This window comes from Periophthalmus magnuspinnatus, chromosome 10 (genome assembly GCF_009829125.3).
Source record: "Periophthalmus magnuspinnatus isolate fPerMag1 chromosome 10, fPerMag1.2.pri, whole genome shotgun sequence".
NCBI classification, from domain to species: Eukaryota; Metazoa; Chordata; class Actinopteri; order Gobiiformes; family Gobiidae; genus Periophthalmus; species Periophthalmus magnuspinnatus.
In genome coordinates, this window is record NC_047135.1 from 24,628,810 (window position 1) to 24,649,598 (window position 20,789).

The following is a 20,789-nucleotide window of genomic DNA, read 5'->3' on the forward strand; positions in this document are numbered from 1 at the left end:
GTCCCGGCGAGGGACTCATTAAAACCGCGTCCGGAGCATGGAAAATGGAAAAAATCAAGTAGTAAACACGCACCGACATGGCAGTGAGTGGTGTCAAAAATTAGAACTCGACGAGCTCTAATTGTCACAAAAGACCCCGAGAAAAAATAACGAAAGATGACTCGGTAGCGCCACCTCAAACTTTGATTTTCATGGGGCCAATGGGAGCCCGACTCGGAAAAAAGTCGACGTAAAAATCCGAAACTCACATCAAAAAATAGTACATGTCGGGACATGACAAAAATGATATTATGGCCCCACCCTAAAATGTACAGGACGCCGGCCATATTGGATCAAACCCGGGAACGACAAAAGTGCACACCCTCGCATTCAGGACATTTTCTCACACAGTTTTAATCACAAACACTTCAAATTTGGCCAAATCCCTCTAAACACATGTGTGATTAAAGATTAACAATTACATTTTGATTATGACTTCGGGTGTGGTCAGGGTGAATTTTCAACAAAATCGCAAATTTTGGAATATTTCAAAAAAATATTTGTCTTTCACACATTTTTTGTTGGGAAAACGCTAATACAGCGTTTATGCACATTTGTGAGCTGAACGCAATGATATGCAAATCAAGGCACTCTCTCACAAAATGGCTCTCTAGCGCCCTCTTCAAACTTCATTTTCAAAAATTCGTAGAGGACAATCGATTTGTCGTGGACGTGTGAAAAAAATCACAGGGGCCTTATTTGTGATGGGGCACAATGTGACAAAGTCACATGACTGTAGCTGTTATGGTTTAGGAGAAAAATAATGGGTGGAAAAAAAATTTCCATTATTATTATTATTATTATTATTATACTTACCGCTTTGAAGTCATTTTTGACCCCCTGAACGTTAACGAAAAGTCAATTTTATTGCACCCAAAATTCAAGACTGGTGAAAAATTTTTTTTTTTTACCTGCGTTTATAAAAATTTTGAAAAATGTCTCGGTAGCGCCCCCTAAAACTCCAATGCATTGTTTTTGCAAAGTTTGACATAAACATTTGAAATTTTGCACATACATCCTCCTTGACATACTGATCAAAAAAGTCAATGAGATCATACCTCTATTTGCAACTATGTTGCCGTGGTAACATAATAAATGTGCCATTGAAATGAATGGGGTTCAGAGTACTGGACTTTGTTGTAGACTAAATAGATGCTCTACACTCATCAAACTATGGCCTGAAATTCAAGATTGGCAAGAAATGTTGTATTTTGATGTGCAAAAAAATTTACGTAACAAAATGACTCAATAGCGCCACCTCAAAATTTGAAATACATTGCGGCAATGAGAGACCTTTTTCATCGTAGACAAATGAAATTTGGTACAAACATAGAACATGTCAAGACAAGTAAAAAATTATATTATGACCCCACCCTAAACCCTACAGGAAGTCGGCCATTGTAGGCGGAACCCCATTTTTTCAAAATTTTACCTCTCACATTTGGATTTTTTGCGCCTCGGCTTTTCATTCAAGAAACTTGCCAAATGGTCACAATGAACCAGACCCATGTGGGATTATAGGGAACTGTCTTGGATTTTTCTACATGATAAAATTTAGGTGTGGCCAGCCTGCAAAAAAATAAGCAATATTTTGAACTATTAAATTGCGCGTAACTCACACATGCAGTTTCCTATTTCCCGGCATTAATATACATTTTGTTTACAATATTGATCAGCACCAAATGATATACAATTTACATGTGTCAAATTTTTTTTTTGGCTCCACAGCGCCCCCTTGAACTTTTGAATTGGACCCAAAAAATTACTTTGACATAAACATTTGAAATTTGGCATGGACATCCCTATTGCTATACTGAACAAAAAAGTCTCAGACACCATACCTCTATTTTGAAATGTGTTGCCATGGCAACGTCTGCCATTTCTCATTGAAATACATGGGTTTTGGATAACTGGGATGAAAAATTATTACTTTGTCGTAGACCATTGAAATTTGGTACACATGTTCCTCTCACCATATGGAACAAAAAAGCCTATCAGAACATACCTCTATTTTCAACTATGTTACCGTGGTAACATAATAAATGTGCCATTGAAATGAATGGGGTTCAGAGTACTGGACTTTGTTGTAGACTAAATAGATGCTCAACACTCATCAAACTATGGCCTAAAATTCAAGATTGGCAAAAAAAGTTGTATTTTGATGTTCAAAAAAATTAACGTATCAAAATGACTCAATAGCGCCACCTCAAAATTTGAAATACATTACGGCAATGAGAGACCTTTTTCATCGTAGACAAATGAAATTTGGTACAAACATAGAACATGTCAAGACAAGCAAAAAATTATATAATGACCCCACCCTAAACCCTACAGGAAGACGGCCATTGTGGGCGGAACCACATTTTTTCAAAATTTTACCTCTCACATTTGGATTTTTTGCGCCTTGGATTTTCATTCAAAAAACTTGCAAATTGGTCAAAATGAACTAGACCCATGTGGGATTATAGGGAACTGTCTTGGATTTTTCTACATCATAAAATGTGGGTGTGGCCAGCCTGCAAATAAAAAAGCAAAATTTTGAAGTATTAAATTGCACATAACTCACACATGCAGTGTCCTATTTCCTGGCATTAATATACATTTTTTTCAAAATGTGGATCTGAACACATACATATACAATTTACATCAGTCAGACATGATATTGCTCCACAGCGCCCCCCTGAAATTTTGAATTGGACCAAAAAAATTACATCTACAATTAAGCATGGACATTTGGCTTGTCAAACTGAACAAAAAAGCCAATGAAGCCATACCTCTATTTCCAACCGTGCAGGTGTGACAATGTGATAAATGCTCCCATTGGAATGAATGGAGTAGTATTACTCAGTTGCTGATTTTGGGGAGAGGAGCGATGTAAGCGGGAACGAAACGCAGGATCTCCGCGGTGGCGTGTACCCCGCGGTCGCAAGGGGTGGCGAGGGCCTTTATCACTGCTTGCAGTTTTAATTATTATTATTATTATTATTATTATTATTTTGGTGGCCGAATTGAAGCCACTTTTGACCCCCTGAACGTTAACGAAAAGTCAATTTTATTGGACCCAAAATTCAAGGTTGGTGAAAAATTTATTATTTTGATCTTTAAAAAAATTAATGTTTAAAAATGACTCAATAGCGCCACCTCAAAAATCAAAATGCATTACGTCAATGACAGACCTTTTTCATCGTAGACAAATGAAAATTGGTACAAACATAGAACATGTCAAGATAAGTAAAAAATTATATTATGACCCCACCCTAAAACCTACAGGAAGTCGGCCATTGTGGGCGGAACCCCAATTTTTCAAAATTTTACCTCTCACATTTGGATTTTTTGCGCCTTGGATTTTCATTCAAGAAACTTGCAAATTGGTGAAAATGAACTAGACCCATGTGGGATTATAGGGAACTGTCTTGGATTTTTCTACATCATAAAATGTGGGTGTGGCCAGCCTGCAAAGAAAAAAGCAATATTTTGAAGTGTTAAAGTGTGCATAACTCACACATGCAGTGTCCTATTTCCCGGCATTAATATACATTTTGTTTAAAATCTTGGTCTACACGAAATGATACACAATTTACATATGTCAGAATTTTTTTTGCTCCACAGCGCCCCCTTGAACTTTTGAATTGGGCCAAAAAAATTACTTTGACGTAAACATTTGAAATTGGGCATGGACATTTGGCTTGGTAAACTGAACAAAAAAGTCAATAAGAACATATCTCTAATTTCAAAGGTGTTGCCATGGCAACGTCTGACTTTTCTCATTGAAATACATGGGTTTTGGTTAACTGGGATGAAAAATAATTACTTTGTCATAGACCATTGAAATTTGGTACACATATTCCTCTCATCATACTGAACAAAAAAGCCAATGAAGACATACCTCTATTTCCAACCGTTCAGGCGTGACAATGTCATAAATGGTCTCATTGGAATGAATGGAGTAGTATTACTGAGACGCTGATTTTGGGGGGAGGGGCGATGTAAGCGGGAACGAAAGGCAAGATCTCCACGGTGGCGTGTACCCCGCGGTCGCAAGGGGTGGCGAGGGCCTTTATCACTGCTTGCAGTTTTAATTATTATTATTATTATTATTATTATTATTATTATTATTATCTTATTTTGCAGTGTTTTAAATTATAAAAATCTCCAAATCAAACTTTTTTGAATCATAAACAATCTTCAATCAATATTTCGATAGTCTGCCCACCTTCAAATGTGACAAGTAAATGGTAAAATCAAGCTCAACTGAAATAAAAGAGAGAAAAAAAAAAAGTTTCAGCCTGGTGTCAAAATCTCTTCAAAACATTATTTCCCCATGGCAATCTTGACAAATCTCTAACAAAAGTGATTTCCTTTCTTGAAAAGTATGCCCATGTAGTCATTCATTTAAATTTTATGAAAAAACAAACAAACTGAAAAACTTTTAAACAAAAATTCCATACAAGTATTGATCTAATTTCTAGACATGCTAATCTAGTATTTAGTCTAGTGAAGGAGAACTTAGTGTTAAAGCGCTTTACAACATTCCAGAGAAAGAATATCTGCTTTTGTGGTTTGGTTGGACAATTGCTCATTTCATAACGTTACCACTACACTGTTCCGCTATGGTTCTCATGAGAGTTTTATTGTGAAATCTTCAAAATAAAAAACTTAAACTCCTACGCTTTCTTTGTCAGGATCTTTTATAATACCCAAACCTGTTAAATGAACCGTATGTACGATTTTGATTTTAAATTCAATAAACATCACTTAACTGTGTCCCCAGATACAAGGTAGCCATGTCCAAATCAAATATAGCTTTTACTGATAACAACTGTAAAGCTGATTTATTCTTGATTACAAAAACATTGGACATACCGGTAATGACCAAGTTGTTTATGTTATAATTATTTTTTTTGGTTCTCAAGACATTATCCAATCAGACGAATCTCTCATTTGTGTTGCCAGTTACAATGCTGAAATCCATTTGGTTTAAACCTAAAAGGACTCTCTTTGGTCCTCAACCTTATCCTCAGTATCCATGTTAAGGCACTGGCAACCCAGGTTCAGTTGCGATTGTAATACCGTTCTTAAACCAGTAAGAGCGAAGGCTACATACACTTCCTTTAAGACAACGCTAAACTCAAGCAGTTCGTCACACACAATCTCCCAGTCCGTCTAACATGGAGTCAAATGCATTTAGATGGTAGCTATGGAGATCTAACTCAGATTCGATAACCTTTCACTTGTGATTAATGCCTTTATCTGAAGCCATCCGACCTCGGCACATGCTCGTCTGGATGTTCTCATTACCCTTTCCCCGCCCCCGGAATCCTCTCATTCACCTCTGCTTCCCTGGTGCAACCCCATTTCTCGAAGGTTTCTTGGGGAGGGAAACCTAAACACGATGGAGCTTCCTTCCAGTACTCCTGACCCAGTTCAGTCAAAGCTGTCATGGCAGACTCCCTCCTCATACGTTTTTATGTTGGTGTCTTCTTCTCCTCCCCCACCCCTTCCTTTGCCATATGTGGGGCTCCTGTTTTTTCGGTAATTAATAATTGAACATCTGTGTCTTGTAGTTTCGGGAAGTTAGCAAGGAGGGTTAAATTGATGGAGTGATCGTAGTAGCAGAAGGAACAGGGTTTACAATAGGTTTCGTGGAAAGGGAGTTCTGTAGATTGCATTCGCAGCATTCTGAAATGTACGATTATTATTTCAGATAAAGGGCAGCAACCTAAAAAACTAGGAACGCCAAGGTTTTTGAATGAAATAGAATAACCTTAACATCAAAAAAATCCCCAAATGCTGAACCTTAAAGAAGACATATTGGGCATTTATCTGCTTTATAGCTATCTATGTACCCCATTTCTTTATCACAATGTTCATCTAAAATTACATCATAAAAGAGATGATACCACTGACTTTGTGGCACTCTCCACGCTGATGGCCTGCCTATGGCTACAGTCCACGCTAGCAAAGAGCACATTTTATTATTAATTTGCACCAGAATGGCTAACAACGCTGCTGAATCCCAAAGCAGCAAAGTGCAAAGTTTGGCAAATCACTCTATATACAACTTTGAGCGGGTAAATGAAAAGGGGAAACAATTATAATAAGGCTAAAAGCTTTTAAAAGTCAATTTTGCATAATATCTCTCATTTCAACTGACAGAAAGTTCTTGCGTGTTTGAATATAGTGATATAGTTTGGGATTCATAATAAAAAGATAATTTAACCTTAGTTGACTTTCGCTAACAGAGATGGCGTTGAACTTTGTGTCAGTTTTGCTTCTATGCGAACTGGTCCAGTAATTACAAAGATATTGATCATAAACCACACCATAATATACATTTTAAAGCCAATCTATTCTCATTAGTTCTACTGGAAATGGTTGAAAGAAATGACTTGAATTATCCCTGTCAGTGAAAAGTTGTGGTGAATTCTAGGGGCGATAGCGTTGCAAAATTCCAGACTAGCCTTTCTTATGTCTGACCAACTATTGATTCGGCACAGCTTTCAATTAGAGGTTCCATTCAAGGCCAGGTGAAAATGCTCAGTGCTAATCACAAATCTCGTACTGCTAGCGCTAATTTTGGCCTAATGAGCACTCCGTAATGGGGTGTACTCGGAGATAATTATGTAGAGAGTTACAGCCAAGCTAGCGAGTAATTATGCTAGCACCGTATTTACTTTAGGATAGAACTAGGAAGATATAGTATGTCCGTAGTTATATAAAGTTTGGGCGATGCTGGGATGGAGCTTGTTAGCTTGCCTAGCTTACCTTACAAACAAAACATTGTCCTTACTGCTGAAAAAGTAAAAAAAAAAGTTTGAGAAACCAAAAATGAAAATATAGATGATAAACGATACCACTAACCTCCCAAAAAATACTCCAAGTGAGGAACATTGTCAAAAAAAAAAAAAAAAAAAGTAATAGAAGTAATTTATTCAATTCTTTATATGTCAAATCTCATCGGAGAACAGAAGAATACCAAAAAGTACCCCACTACTTCAAAGGAAAAAGTACCACGATAAATATTGACCGCAAAAATAATTGTTCCAGTTTTCATATATTGATGAGAAGTCGATAATGTGCAGGCCTACTTTAAAGAAAAACAAAATAGTGGGCAGTTGTAAAGTGTAATTTAAAATATTTCACTTCTGTCATGCTAACCCACGCAGTTTTGTCATATTCTCAGCTCGTGAAAGCACGTTCCTTCAGCTGAGTTCTTCTTCCTCTTTCCTACTATACAACTGCAATTTCTTGTCTTCACCTGTCAAAAGAGGATGTATTTTCCCTGCAATATTTTTATTTTTGCACATTGAATACTTGCATGTTCACCCTTTGCATGTTTTTACCGTGCTAGCTACTTCCTGTCCAGCCTACATAAAGATTACATGTTATCTCTGAACAGTTAAGCTCTCTGGATAGCCACAGATTCATGAAGCCACGCATTAGCCATGGTTTGTTTACACACGCTAGCTAGGTTAACATCCCCGGTAATCTTTCGTGTATGGAAGATTGACCATATCTCGGCAGCGCGAGCTAGATAATCTCTTAGGAATCCCAATGCTAAGAATTTAAGCGAGGTGGACAAGTAGGGGGAAATATGAGTTGTAATGAATTTTATAATGAGTTACATTGCTTATCTGAACTGACAGTTTAATATGGAACGTTGCGTGCAAATCCATCACTTTGAAGACGTAAATAGCTGTCCAAATGTCAAAAATGTGGAGAATGTTAATGCATCAGTTGTGTTTTAAGATGGCTGCCTAATCGAGGGTCATTTTGAGTTTATTTATTAGATGAAGTTCTCTTGTCTGGTTCCAATGTGGGCGGATGAGACGTGAAATCTCTAGTTCATTCATAGTTCTTTCTCCCAGGCGAATTGCAGTGTTTATCTTATTCCTTTGGAAAATTGTGAGCTATATTTAGCTCAAGGGAGTTTGCAAAGGCAGGATATCATGCCACAAGAATTATGATCTACTGGCAATGTGCTGACACAATCACTGTTGTAATTTCCTATGTAACATAATTAAGGCAGTGTGAAAATTGTTTTTCAAAAGTCAGCTCTACTAAAATCATTTAAATAGTCGAATTGTATTGTCAGGAAAGCAAATGATATTACTATTTTAGGCTTGCACTTTTGAGTAAACCACAGTTTGTAACTTTTTGGCCAAAAGTGCACTAAAATAGAAGCTTTTTTTTCATTATAGATGTTTTTATAGCACTGAAAAAAATGCAACAAATGCATCCTTACTCTGAGCAGGCTTGCATCTCCACAAACCTGACTCTTCCTTGGCTTGGAAGAGGGGCTCTTCCTGCTTGTTTCCATGGAAATGTTATTCCTTTGCCTATAATATTCCACAATATGGCCTTAATGTATCTATCTTCCTGGGGAATGTACCGACGTATGGTTTTAACTTATTATTTCCATGGAATCACATAGTTGACTTTCCACCTCTATAAAATTGCACAACACTTTAATTTAAATGTATAAGTATTATTGTACCACACATTATCAATTTTTTATGGTATTTTTTGTTTAAATAAAATAATTACATGTATTTAGGAGCAAACTGTTGCCAAAAAGCTACACCAATACACAGACACTAGGACCGAGGCAGGTTAAGCGTCTTGCTAAACGACACAATTACAGTATTTTCCTGCGGTATTCAGACCGTCAACCTTCAGATCAGAGAGGAAACAGTCTACCAACTAAGCCACTGTCATCTTGTGTCCAACTTTCATTTTTCAGTGTCACATAAGGTTAACCAAATCACTAACTATGTCTGTCATTGCATTGATTTGCGTCTAGCCTGAGTGCATTATAAATTCATATTTTTGCTGATTGCATACATCTAATACATCTCTCCTTTTTTTTTTCCAGTCCTGATGACATTGGAAGCTGCTGGTACATCCTCTTATCTGGCTCAGTCTTCATCAAGGAGTCCATGTTTCTGCCCAGGAGCAGGTAAGCGCCGCCGCCATTTCAGTTCTACCCCCCATTAAACAACATCTTCCCTGAGCCAAACTCCATTTAGAACAACAGCTGATAACAAGCTAACTTTAGACAGCCATCTTCTCTATTTTTTTACAAATCATCCAAAGCTGCCTCTCTTATCGGCGGAAGTAAACAGCGGTTCCTCCTGAGCTTTACTTCTTGTTTATAGTTAGTAAAGGGAAATTGAATGTGTGAGAACTTATCGTCAACAGCCCACAATTGATCTGATAGGGTAATTTTGAAATATGGAGTCATACAGCGGTGTTTTGATAAAGATTTCTCAATAAAAATGACGAATAAGAAAAGATTGACGGGTTGCACTTTACTTATAGCACAGGACTAACATAGCAATAGGATGGCAGTAGCATGCTAACTGATTGAGGCTGACATTGTAAATTTATTCCTATTTTTGCCTTGTAAAACAAAGGTGTAGACATGCAGGTAATACCACCAGGCTGAGGTACAGGTCAGATCTGTTGAGAGGCCAGCCAGCCTCTATAGTATTTTTTTAGCAATAAGACATACCTATAATGGAATAAATGCAAGATAGATAAGTGACAAAGTGCGGCTTTAATGTTGACAGTCTGTGCCTAGACAGTAATAGTGTGTTTTATGTCGTGTAGCTTTTTCAATAAAAAAAATATAACAAGATAACAAAAGTGGTTTTCTTATTAGTCACAAGTTGCAGCAGCCAAAGTGTAGCAATAACACATGATAGATAGATTGATTTTCAAACTTAATTTTGGACATAAATCTGCAATATCGATGTCATGATATAAAATTTTTGTGTTAAGGTTATTGTGAGAAGAAACACATGATTATAACACCATGACCAAACAGCAGTAAAATCCTTAATATTCTCTCATTTTCGTTTAATGCAATACCATTTCTCTAGTTTATGAGACGAGGAGTTAATGTGACATAAACAGCCAGATATAAAAGTACTTAACATTTAGATGTACTTTATGGATTGAACTGAAAATCACATGATTATTATTATTACTGTGACCTGAATAATTATGATTATTAAAGGTACAATATGTAACTTTTTGGAGTTGGCACTTTACTTCCATTATTACATTGAAACAGAAAGTTAATGCCATACTTCAGAACATTCTTCATGGAGATAGATACGTTTTATGACATACTTGACATACTGTGGAGGATTATAGCCAAAGGAACATTTCCATGATTTTATTTTAGTCTATTTTATGGCTAAAAAGTTTCATCCTGTGGCTTTAATTGAACAAATAATTTGGACAATTTAACAAATCAGTATTTCAGAACTATACATGTTCAATTCTTCACTATTTTCACTGTGTTATCCAGCACCTCAAAGCTTCCATTCCACAGGCTGGATCTCTTACAAGCTCCCTTCTTGTGGGTGTCTGTGAAACAGTGATCTTTTCATGCATTAGCGTTGCATAACACACCTACGGCTCCGCATACGGCTCGGCATTGTCCTGATCCTGAACAGCCGGGTCGCCAACATTTAAAACTTAAGAACTTAGGCCAAAAACCTCATCCCATTTAAGTGTAACCTTTTCCACACTGCCAAGGTGAGCATGTGGGATGCTCCGGTGAGATCTGTAGGTATGTTAAGATTTAAGTTACAGCTCGGAGGTGGCACTGGAGGAGACAAAGTGTTTAGAAAGCGCATACAGGGGAGTGCACTCAGGCACTACGGAGTTTATAATTAGCTTCTTTGTGCACGGTGATGCTAGTGAGACTGCTGCATTGTTTTTGGTTTAGATTTTGGATTCACTTTTTAATATCATAATTTAGTTCACAATTAGGACATTTGAGAGATTTATGAAATTATATTAGAATCACAGGTAAGATTTAAATAGGAGGTAGGTTTTACACATAGGAATTGGCTGCAACAATTCTGATTCCATTGACATTGACTTGTTATGCTCAAAATCCAGTGCAAACAATATGATAACTTTTACTGGCATGTATGAAGTATTAATGATAACTTTTTCAACTTAGAGCTTGCTTCTAGGAAGAATGTAGTGTATCACTGAAACCTAACTGGACTTGCTCATTTATAAAATCAGGCAAAACTACTAAGGGATTTTGGCTGGCACAGCACTGCAATTAGTGTTCTTCCCTCAAGGAGGTTTGGAGGTCGATACTTGCACTACAGTCTGGGTGGATTGTAGAGTACGAAGTAGGATACTTTCTACTTTATCTTAGTGTGAGGAAGAGACTGTTAAAAGTTGCTGTACTTGGTTTTAAAGTTCCTCACTTTCTTAACACATTCCTGCTAACTTGCTAGCAACTAATATTATGCGAGCAGCGCGCCAGTATTCGCTCCCTGGTTCGTGGACTATATGAGTGCTTTATAATTAGATGCAGACAGCGCATATCAGTCTCTTTTTGAACCTATGAACTGTTTTTACAATTTTATAAAACAAATTTTACTTTATTACATGAAAATGAAATGGGTACAGCCCCTTCAAGTGATCTAGTAGTCTAAGTGCATGCAATTTCAACACAACTTGCATCTTGCAACTCATGTTGTCTGAGGAATATTTTTTAAGTATGAATTAATTAATTATGTTACTGTGATTGGTGGTGATGGGACCGGCTGTTGATGCTGATAGGTAGACTTGCCTTTCCATCTGTATGCCCCAAGGCGGTGTAGTGAAGTAGTAAAGTGTATTGTGACTAAGTAATGAATGTTTAATATTTCTAATGTGAAATACGTAGAGAAGCAGTTCAAATACAAAATTCAAAAACATAATTATTAATATCAACACTACAAGACCATTTTCTTGTTGATAGAAATTAATTGTAGTCATTGGCAGTCCATGTTATGTCATTCCTCTGCATAGTATTGCATATAATGTCACAAATGTTACGTTGCCTATGTTTTAAGTTATGGAAAAGTCAGTCTCCATGGTTTAAACTTTCCTTTAAAAATGTCATGTCCACACCCACTTAATATGAGTGCTGTCTGTCACTTAACTCAATATTTCAGGAAACAGTCAGTGACATATTCCCCCATTGACATTCTATTTTCAAATGTCATCAGGCTGAAGTCAGAGGGAGTTGGAGGTCATAAAGATAGTCCCATTTGACTGACAGGGAGGAGAGGAGTGACAGCGCTGCCACAACAGTTCTGTCTCACTGCACTCTCAACACTCATTTAAATGGAAGATGCATTACCAGTGTTTTGTCATTCATGTGTCATTGTTGTTCAGCTCGCATTTAATATCAGAGTCTGCCAGAAACTTCATGTCAATATTTTCCATTTCCAATATAGTACTAATGCCAAGATAATGATTTCAGCTAGGCTTTTGCTGATTCTGAACCTAACGCTAATTACACAGTAGCTAGAGCTGCCCTGGGGCACACGGATGGAAGTGAGACTGCCAATCTGCGTCATCAGCCTCTCCAAACACCACCAACACTCACACTAGGCAATGTGGTTGAAGTGTCTTGCTTAAGGACACAACCCACCTCTTCTCCCTGGCATTTAATACTGGCTTGGTGTTTTATTGGTGTTTAATTGGTCTTTGCCTGTGTATCATGTTAACTGTATATTTGTTCTTTGATTGATTTATATAGCACACTTAAATACAACTTCACACTTAAACACAACTTCACACTTAAACACAACTTCAGCTGCCAAAACTGCTTCATATAAATAAATCAAATTAATTGAACAGTTTGCACCAGAGCAACTGTTGCCCCAGGGTGGCACCTGATATTCCCAGCAGTCTCCCATCCAAGTACCGTACTAACCAGGCCCGGACTTGCTTAACTTCCGAGATCTGACAATGATGGCTTCTGCTTCTGATGGGTGAATTTTCACACCAGATGCCCTTCCTGCTAACTGGCCCCAGGCAGGATTCAGCAATGTGATTTATCCAGGCCACCACTGATAACATGTTTTCACACAGGAGTCGAACTAGCTACTGTTTGGTTCCCATGCAAATGCTTAAACCCTTCTCCACCTATTCCCTCATCTCTGTCCACCACTTGACTCCATTCATTCTCTGACTTCTCTTTAACCCTTTGCACGCTTCAGCATCAAAGCGCAGGAATTGTACAGATCAACGAGTCGGGGGCTAAACCGACTGTGACAGGAGGAAATGAACAGGAGCCCGGCGGGATTTCCTGAAGCTTTTAAAGACGCGCAGATTTGAGTTTCAGACGTGCCCTGACCAGAAATGCCTCCCTCCTCCCTTCTTGTATCTGCATCAGTCATAAGTGAGAACTCTATCCTTCATCTCCACGTGTCCCTCGGTCGCGTTTTTTCCTGGCACAAATCCGGCACAGTAAAGTCGTATTGAGATGTGATCCGCCAGGCAGTCGGTAAATGGGAGGTCTGGAGAGCTTCACCGCGAGACGTGCTAAAGCGTGAAACTGAATACAGGCTGAAACATGGGAGTAAAATAGGGACATGTCCTCACTGCTTTAAAGAGAAGAAAGTAGAGTGGTGAGAGTGTAGGACAGAATTCCAAATGTCAGGCAGTTATGAAACTGCTGACTGTTCTTTTGGCACTACCTCTGCAATTCTGGTCCGTTATGGTGTTATTAATAGTACAGTTATTTGGCTAATAGAAGGCTGTTGAAAACCGGTGACAAGCAGGCTCTCTAATTTATATCATGAATATAAAGTCCATTTAATAAAAGTCAAAATGCTAGGTCCAAATGAAGTGGCTCAACTACCAAAGCCTGATCTCATTAGATATCAGAAGCTAAGCAGGGCTTGGCCTGGTTAGTACTTGGATGGGAGATCACCAGGGAATATCAGGTGCCACAGTGGGGCGCCAGTGGAAAATAAACAGTTGCCGTTGCGTCCTTAGGCAAGGTACTTCAGCCACATTGTCTGGTATGAGTGTGGTATGTGAGTGATTGACAGTCGGAGTTGGCCGCAAATTGGCAGCCTCGCTTCTGCCAATCTACCCCAGGGCAGCTGTAGCTACAATATTAGCTTAGTGCCACTGAGTGAGGGGTGAATGAGTAATGCACAAAAATGTAAAGCAATTTTTCTTTTTGAGGTACGTTTTGACACCTTAGCTTATTTCAAGTATTATTTTAAATGAGATTTTTAGAAAAATGTAAGTCTGGTGAATGAACTATCAAAACATTTAGGGGCACTTCCTGGAATACCACCTAATAATGTCACAAGGTGGATCAGAGTGTTTTTAGCTCTGATGAGGAAGAAACTTTATAACATAGAGAAAAGACAATTCAGAACACAGGACCTTAGAATAAACAAAATTTTACCTATGTAAAATCATATTGAAATGACTACTAGAATAACAAGCTATGAAAAATAACTGTACCGGGCAACTGGTTTTAAATTTGTCCAGTTCTTAGCCTGAAAGATTGGTTATTTAATTTGAAATAATAATAAAAAAAATCTCTGAATCTGTGTGAGTTGTTGACTTTGGATAATTGCCAGACAAAAGCTTGGAAACCACAAAAAATGCAGTATTCACACAAAAAAACATGCAATCATCAGCAGTAAGGTTATCTACTGATACGAACTAGCTTTGCAAACTATTTTATTCACTTTCACACCAATGACCAAATTAGCCATACTCTTCAAAACATGTTAGAAAAATACAGAAATTATAAGCTATGTTAAGATTTATAGATTCCTGGTAATCATTTTCACATTTTTAACCCTGCAATGGTTTCATTTCCCCGTATTTCCCCTCTGATTGCTGCTAGCTTAGCAATAGCATGTGCGGTGCTACTTTATAATAACTTCACCTTCATTAGCCTTAGTAAAGCATGAACAAAGACTAAATTCATGATGAAGAAATACTTTATGAAGTGATTTAATGGGGCAGTGAAGCTAGCTAGAGGCACTGCTTAGTCTGAAGCTGTTACTCAAATTAGAGGTTTTTTGACACACGATATGATGACCCTAAAAAACATAAAGAATACATTACAGTCACAAGCTAGCACAAGCCAACATGTTTTCAGACAATTAAAAACATATCAGGCTGTGTTTGCTTATGTGTGCATTGTGTCACCATGGTAACTACTGAACATTGCTCAATAGACATATATGAAATCCCCCTCAGCGCGAGGTCACCGCATAGTGTGAATATCACAACCCCAGCTGCATTAGCTGAGAGGAATGGGGGATCTTTCTACATGCATGTACGTGTGAACAGAAAAGGTCAGGGTGGATAGCTTTTTTTGGTGGCAGCTGGCAACCGCCCCAGTCATGGTGAATTCCAGTGACTAAGTGGTAATTTATGCGTGTGTATAGAAAGTTAAATACGTGAGATTTGATTCATGAAGTGACTAATGCTGATGTAGTGGACTTCAACAATTTTAATAGTGTGTTTCCATCATGGTTTATTATATGGTTGTATTAAATGGATATAGAAATTGAAAGGCAAGGCAAGGCTAAGCAAGTTTATTTGTATAGCACAATTTGTACACAAAGTAATTCAAAATAATTCTTTCTTAACAAAATAAGAAAGACACTACAGTCACAATTCAAACTTAAATAATCACAAATAATCATCATAAAATTAACATTAAAAGAGAAGAGTTCAGAATAAAAGCCTTTCAGTCATATGCACAGCTAAACAGAACCGTTTTGAGCCTGGATTTAAACATTGTCAAAGTAGAGGCCTGTGTCACATTTTCAGGAAGGTTTTAGCTGCATAAAACTGAAAGGCTGATTCCACATGTTTAGTCCTGACTCTGGGCACCAGCAGGAGGCCGGTCCCTGAAGTCCTCAGAGTGCGAGATGGTGAGATGGCTGCACTAACATGTCGGAGATGTACTTGGTGGTTCTAGGCCATGGAGAAACTTGTACACAATCAGGGCAGCTGCTATTAGCATTTTTAATAGTCACAAGTACTACAATACAAAAATGTAAGCGGCCTTTCCTAATGCATTTCTAGCATTCCAATTCTTCAGTGTACTTTAAATGTACTTTTCACAACTTTCACATTTCACATCACAGGATGCCATTCTAACAACACCTAGCATTCTAACAGCGTTACTTCTTGGTTTGTAGGAGATAAAATTGCTTTATAATTAAATACAGCCAGCTCAAAGTGAAAAATGTGTAAATTTATTTTTATTTGTCAGTTCCATTTAACACAAAAAAATTGATAAATGTGTTGTTGGAATTCTGCTCTAAACCACATGCTTTTACTGACAGAGGCTAACTATAGACCTGAAACAGTTAACTCAATATATTCTGATTTCCACAGCACATTTTAGTTCTAACTAATAACACAAGTTATTTTGAATACTTTCTAAATCACAGAAGTCTAAATCACAGTAGTCACAATTTCCATAGATATTGTGAGGAAGTAAAATGTCATCTGCCTGAAGAATATGAATTTTTTATTATTCGGGCCAAACGTTTTAAGAGTTTAATAAAGCACAGCCAACACTTGAGTGAGTTACTGTCCTATGCATTTTAACTTTTACTTTTTCTGTAATCATTGCTATTCTTTACACGGGCACCAGAGCATACTCTATCTGGTGATTAGCTTTAATCGTAAACCTCGTCAGCTTAACACTCCATATGGCTTCACCTGTTCTACTACTGATCCAAATTAGTCCTGTTTGTTAGCCCTGTTTGTGAGGTCAAATGAAATCTGTTAAGTAGCGTGCCCAACCTAGTCATTATAAAAATAAAAAAAACTACCCTTATTTTGCCTGTGTCAACTGGAAACATGATCACAAGTTCCCCTTAGCCATATTATGTAATTTCTCTTCATTGATTTTCACTGCATAGTCAACACACTTTAGAATAACTACCATTTAATTAGCCATATTAAAGCATGAACAAAGGCTTAATTCATAATGAACAAAAAGTTTATTAAGAATGATTCAGGCTTAATTAATACTACTTAATTAATACCCTAACTCTTTACCCTTACCCCTCCATTAAAGGTGGACTACGTATCCTTTCTGGGGGAGGGCCCAACACCTACTTGTTGTTATTGGTTTACCTAGAATTTTCCACAATATGGCATTAAATATCTCCATCCATCAGTTATGTCATTATAATCATTTCATGGCTCAGAAATAACTAACTTGGACTGTTGGCGCCACCTTTTTCATTTTATGTTGAGATCGATAAATTAATGTCATATTATGGAACATTCTAGGCAAAGAAACAACAAAATGTAGTTTTATTTCATTATCTTACCATGAGTTCTTATATTTGTTCTGATAAAGCTAAACATCATACTAAATCTGTTCAGAAAAGCTCAGATTTTGTCCTGTTAATGTGACTTTTTTTGCAATATTGATACTTGCGCAAATGAGTATCTAGTCTATCTTTTGATACTTTTGACAGCCCTACCTTTAGTAGTAGTAGCCTGAATCATTCTTAATAAGATATGAATATAATGTGTTCATTGTATTGTTTTAGGCTTTAAGGCAAATTAAGGCATAATTATTGCAAAGCAGTACCCAAACTTATATTAGCTTAATGTGAAACAGAAAACCCATGCTTGCTTGCAACGATGCATGCCCCATTCACAACCCCCCAAACACTCCCACCCTTTGAGTGAGATGTAACTCCGGAGCAGGAAGTCCGCCGTACGCTGGAATGCTTGGCAAGAGTCAACACTGCATTACACACAGGCCCAGCCAAAAGAGGTGGCGGCCTGGAGCAGAATGGGCGGAGCTTATGTCCAGAAGCTGATCGCACACTTTCTGCTAGCTCACAGCAAGCAGACAGCAAGGCAAAATGCAGACCAGTTTACCGCTACTTGGAACTTACTCTGAGTTATATCGGACACGTTTTGGATTATTTTAGAAGTCTTTGGACTATCTTGGACGAGGAATTTTGGTAAGTGTTGAAAAACTGAGATGTCTTACTTCTGAGTTTTTCCTTGCTATTTAGAAATCTGTTTGATCGCCAAATCAGATGCAGCTAGTAGTGAAAAGTTGTGCGGTGGAATCTGAGGCATGGTTTTGAAGCTATTCTGAATTTTGACAGAAGCGCAGCGCGATGCCAGGAGAAGGGAGAAGAGAGAGAAGTATTGTTTGGTGGGATAGAAAGAGTTTGCTGACTGTGAAACTGAAACAGACTGTGCTGGGAGAGGATTTTGATTTTGAAATGTTGGAATATTTTAGCTGTTGAATTGCTGAAATTGTGGGAATTGTCATCAAAACACATAGAAAGTGATAGCTGGGTTATGCTGACAGCTTGATGACTGATTTGAATGTGATTTGGTTTTGTTGAAGCGGACAAGTTGGACCATACTGAAATGCAATTAAATCGTATTGATGCAAGGTTGTTTTGGTTTTCATGTTATAAAGCTTCCTGTAATGTTAAGTATGTATGAAGTATGCATGTTACACTTGGGCAGATTTTAGATTCGATTGTAGAAGGCAAGTTCCTTTTTCTCTTTTCATGAGAATATGATTACAAGTGTTGTCATGAAATGCAAAAACATCCCAAATCATGCATGAGTCACTTACCGTTGCCATGGGAAATCTTAACAATTTTGACTGTTTCATGTAAACTGCTCGCCATTCACCATACAAACCATACTATTCCAATTAATGCAAGTTAAAAAGTAAAATGTCAAAAAAAATCTTTGTGTTTGAGTTCATGAAGTTCAGATTTCTGCTATATTTTGAGGACTTTTGCCCATTCAAAAGATATATTTGGTTTTGAATTGCTAATTCCTATGGCAACAGTGCAGGGCTCAGTACTCATCACTCTGAAACCCTTGGACTGTCTCAAAATTCCCCATTAATATTACAAATAAAATATTGTTCTTTTTACTTAGCTTCACTTAAACACTACACAAGCCTGGTGTTGTTAAGATACTAAAATTTCAAAATGTTCAAATTTATCAGTTTTGATATTAAGGAATAGAGTTGATACTCAATACTGATTACGATAACAGAACGATAATAACACTTTCTTTAGACAATAGAATGGGATTTTCAACATAAAATGGTAGTAGTTCCTTTACCATGTGGGCTTATGTCTGTGTAACCCCTCAGTTGTCCAGGTATATGTTATTATACGTACATTATTCTTGTTCTGATACAGCTCAAAATCATTCTAAAGCTGTCCTGTGAATGTGACTTTTTTTAGTATCAGTACTTACTCAAATGTGTATCTAGTTTTATTATCAATTAGCATCTGATTTTCAATACTTCTGACAACCCCACTTATATATTCTTGGGCAGTTGTTAGCTTTAGCTGCTATCTTAAGGCCTTTTTACAGATTCATTTAATTTAGCAAGGAAACAACTCTCTTTTTTTCCATTGCTCCTCTCCTCTATTCTGTGCCAGTGCAGTCACATTAGTGGTTGCAGCAGTCACGAGCAGATCACAGACTTCTGGCAGGGTCATCTCCGGTTCTATTTTGGACTCTGGGGCCGTAAAGGTTGTCCCAGCTCTGTGTGGAATTGTGTTTATGTTTGGAAGGTGGGTCGTGGTGATCAGCTGCCGGCCTGTTTGGAGCCCTGGATGGTATAGTGCTCAGGTCTGGAGGTACGAGTTATGGGCTTAAACAGAAGTAACCAATCACTTCGCTGTTCCTCCCACTCTGCACGCTTCACGCTGGGTTGCTCCTGCCTGGATTCTTGCATAACTCTGGGGTTTAAGCTTTGGCCTTCTTGGGTTAAAATGGCTGGGCACCTGATCACCACCAGTCCGGTCGTCCACGCTTAAAAGGCTTAGCAGAGAGAGGAGACCACCTACTAGCATTCTTTTTTTTTTCATTTTCAAAGATCATGCCCGTACATAGACTTGTGAACAACCATCATGGAAATTTTAAATATATCAACAATTTTTATTTTAGATGTTACACTTGAATACATTTACAATATAAACCAAAAATTGACCAAACTATTTTTATATATATATATTTTTTTTTCAAATTTTGATATTTTGATGAATATGTGCTCAAACCTAAACTTAGATTTTTAATACAGTATTGCCTCTTTTAAGCACATTCAAAACCATTGAAAAAAAACCTAAAAACCTAAAATTACAAAAATTATATTTTATGCTAAGTAGATTATCTTGAAATCTTAATGCTTGCTTTGAATGAACATCAAATTGAAAAAAGTGGCCTATTATTATATCCTGGAATCTGGTCCCCACAGAAATAAGGAATATGACTTCTATCCATAGTTTTAGTAGATCTGTGAAGCGGTGGCTTCTGGACAATCAGACATGTGAACATAACTAATCTGTATGTGTTTTTGCATCACAGCAAATGTCTCTGTCTTGTTGAGTGACTGTGAATTATGTTTATTGTTGTTCATGTATGTGCTGTGCTTTTAGCATGTTCTAATTTTACCAATATGTCTACAGTATTATTCACTGATTTTTTATGTGCTTTGTCATGATGGACTGAATGTTTTCTGTGCCTATGTCCTTTTTTTCAGAATCAGAATCCTTTTATTGCCATTGTTTGTGAACTTATTTTGGTGATAAAGTGCAACATAAAACATAAAAAACACACTGAATAAATTCAAATACAAATAAGGGCATGCCCAAAGTTACAAGTTTGTCTTGCCATCAACCTGCCAATGGGACTACAGATGAAAATTAGGCTGCATGGCTAACTCTGGCACTTTTACATGCTGTACTAACACATGTTGATCAATGTGAACTGTCCCATATTTAATAAATAAATATAAACATGTAACTTAAACCCATCTTTTTCATAGTAGCTAATAACAAAATGCAGCTGTCTGATGTAAGCATGTAGTACTGAAAGCCAAAAGACCAAAAACAGACATCCAATCAGTGCCCATGAACCGCAGAACAACAGGT

The 20,789-nt window shown here is 37.4% G+C and overlaps 1 protein-coding gene across 11 annotated transcripts in view; it reads left to right on the plus strand.

The window, feature by feature from the left end:
* rapgef2b (Rap guanine nucleotide exchange factor 2b) overlaps positions 1 to 20,789 on the plus strand; it is a 168,649-nt gene that overhangs the window by 57,548 nt on the left and 90,312 nt on the right. For all 11 annotated transcript variants that reach the window (XM_055225054.1, XM_033973486.2, XM_055225048.1 and 8 more), the window contains exon 4: positions 8,915 to 8,998. In XM_055225054.1, coding sequence (XP_055081029.1) covers positions 8,915 to 8,998 — 84 coding nt within the window. The remainder of the gene's footprint in view (positions 1 to 8,914; positions 8,999 to 20,789) is intronic.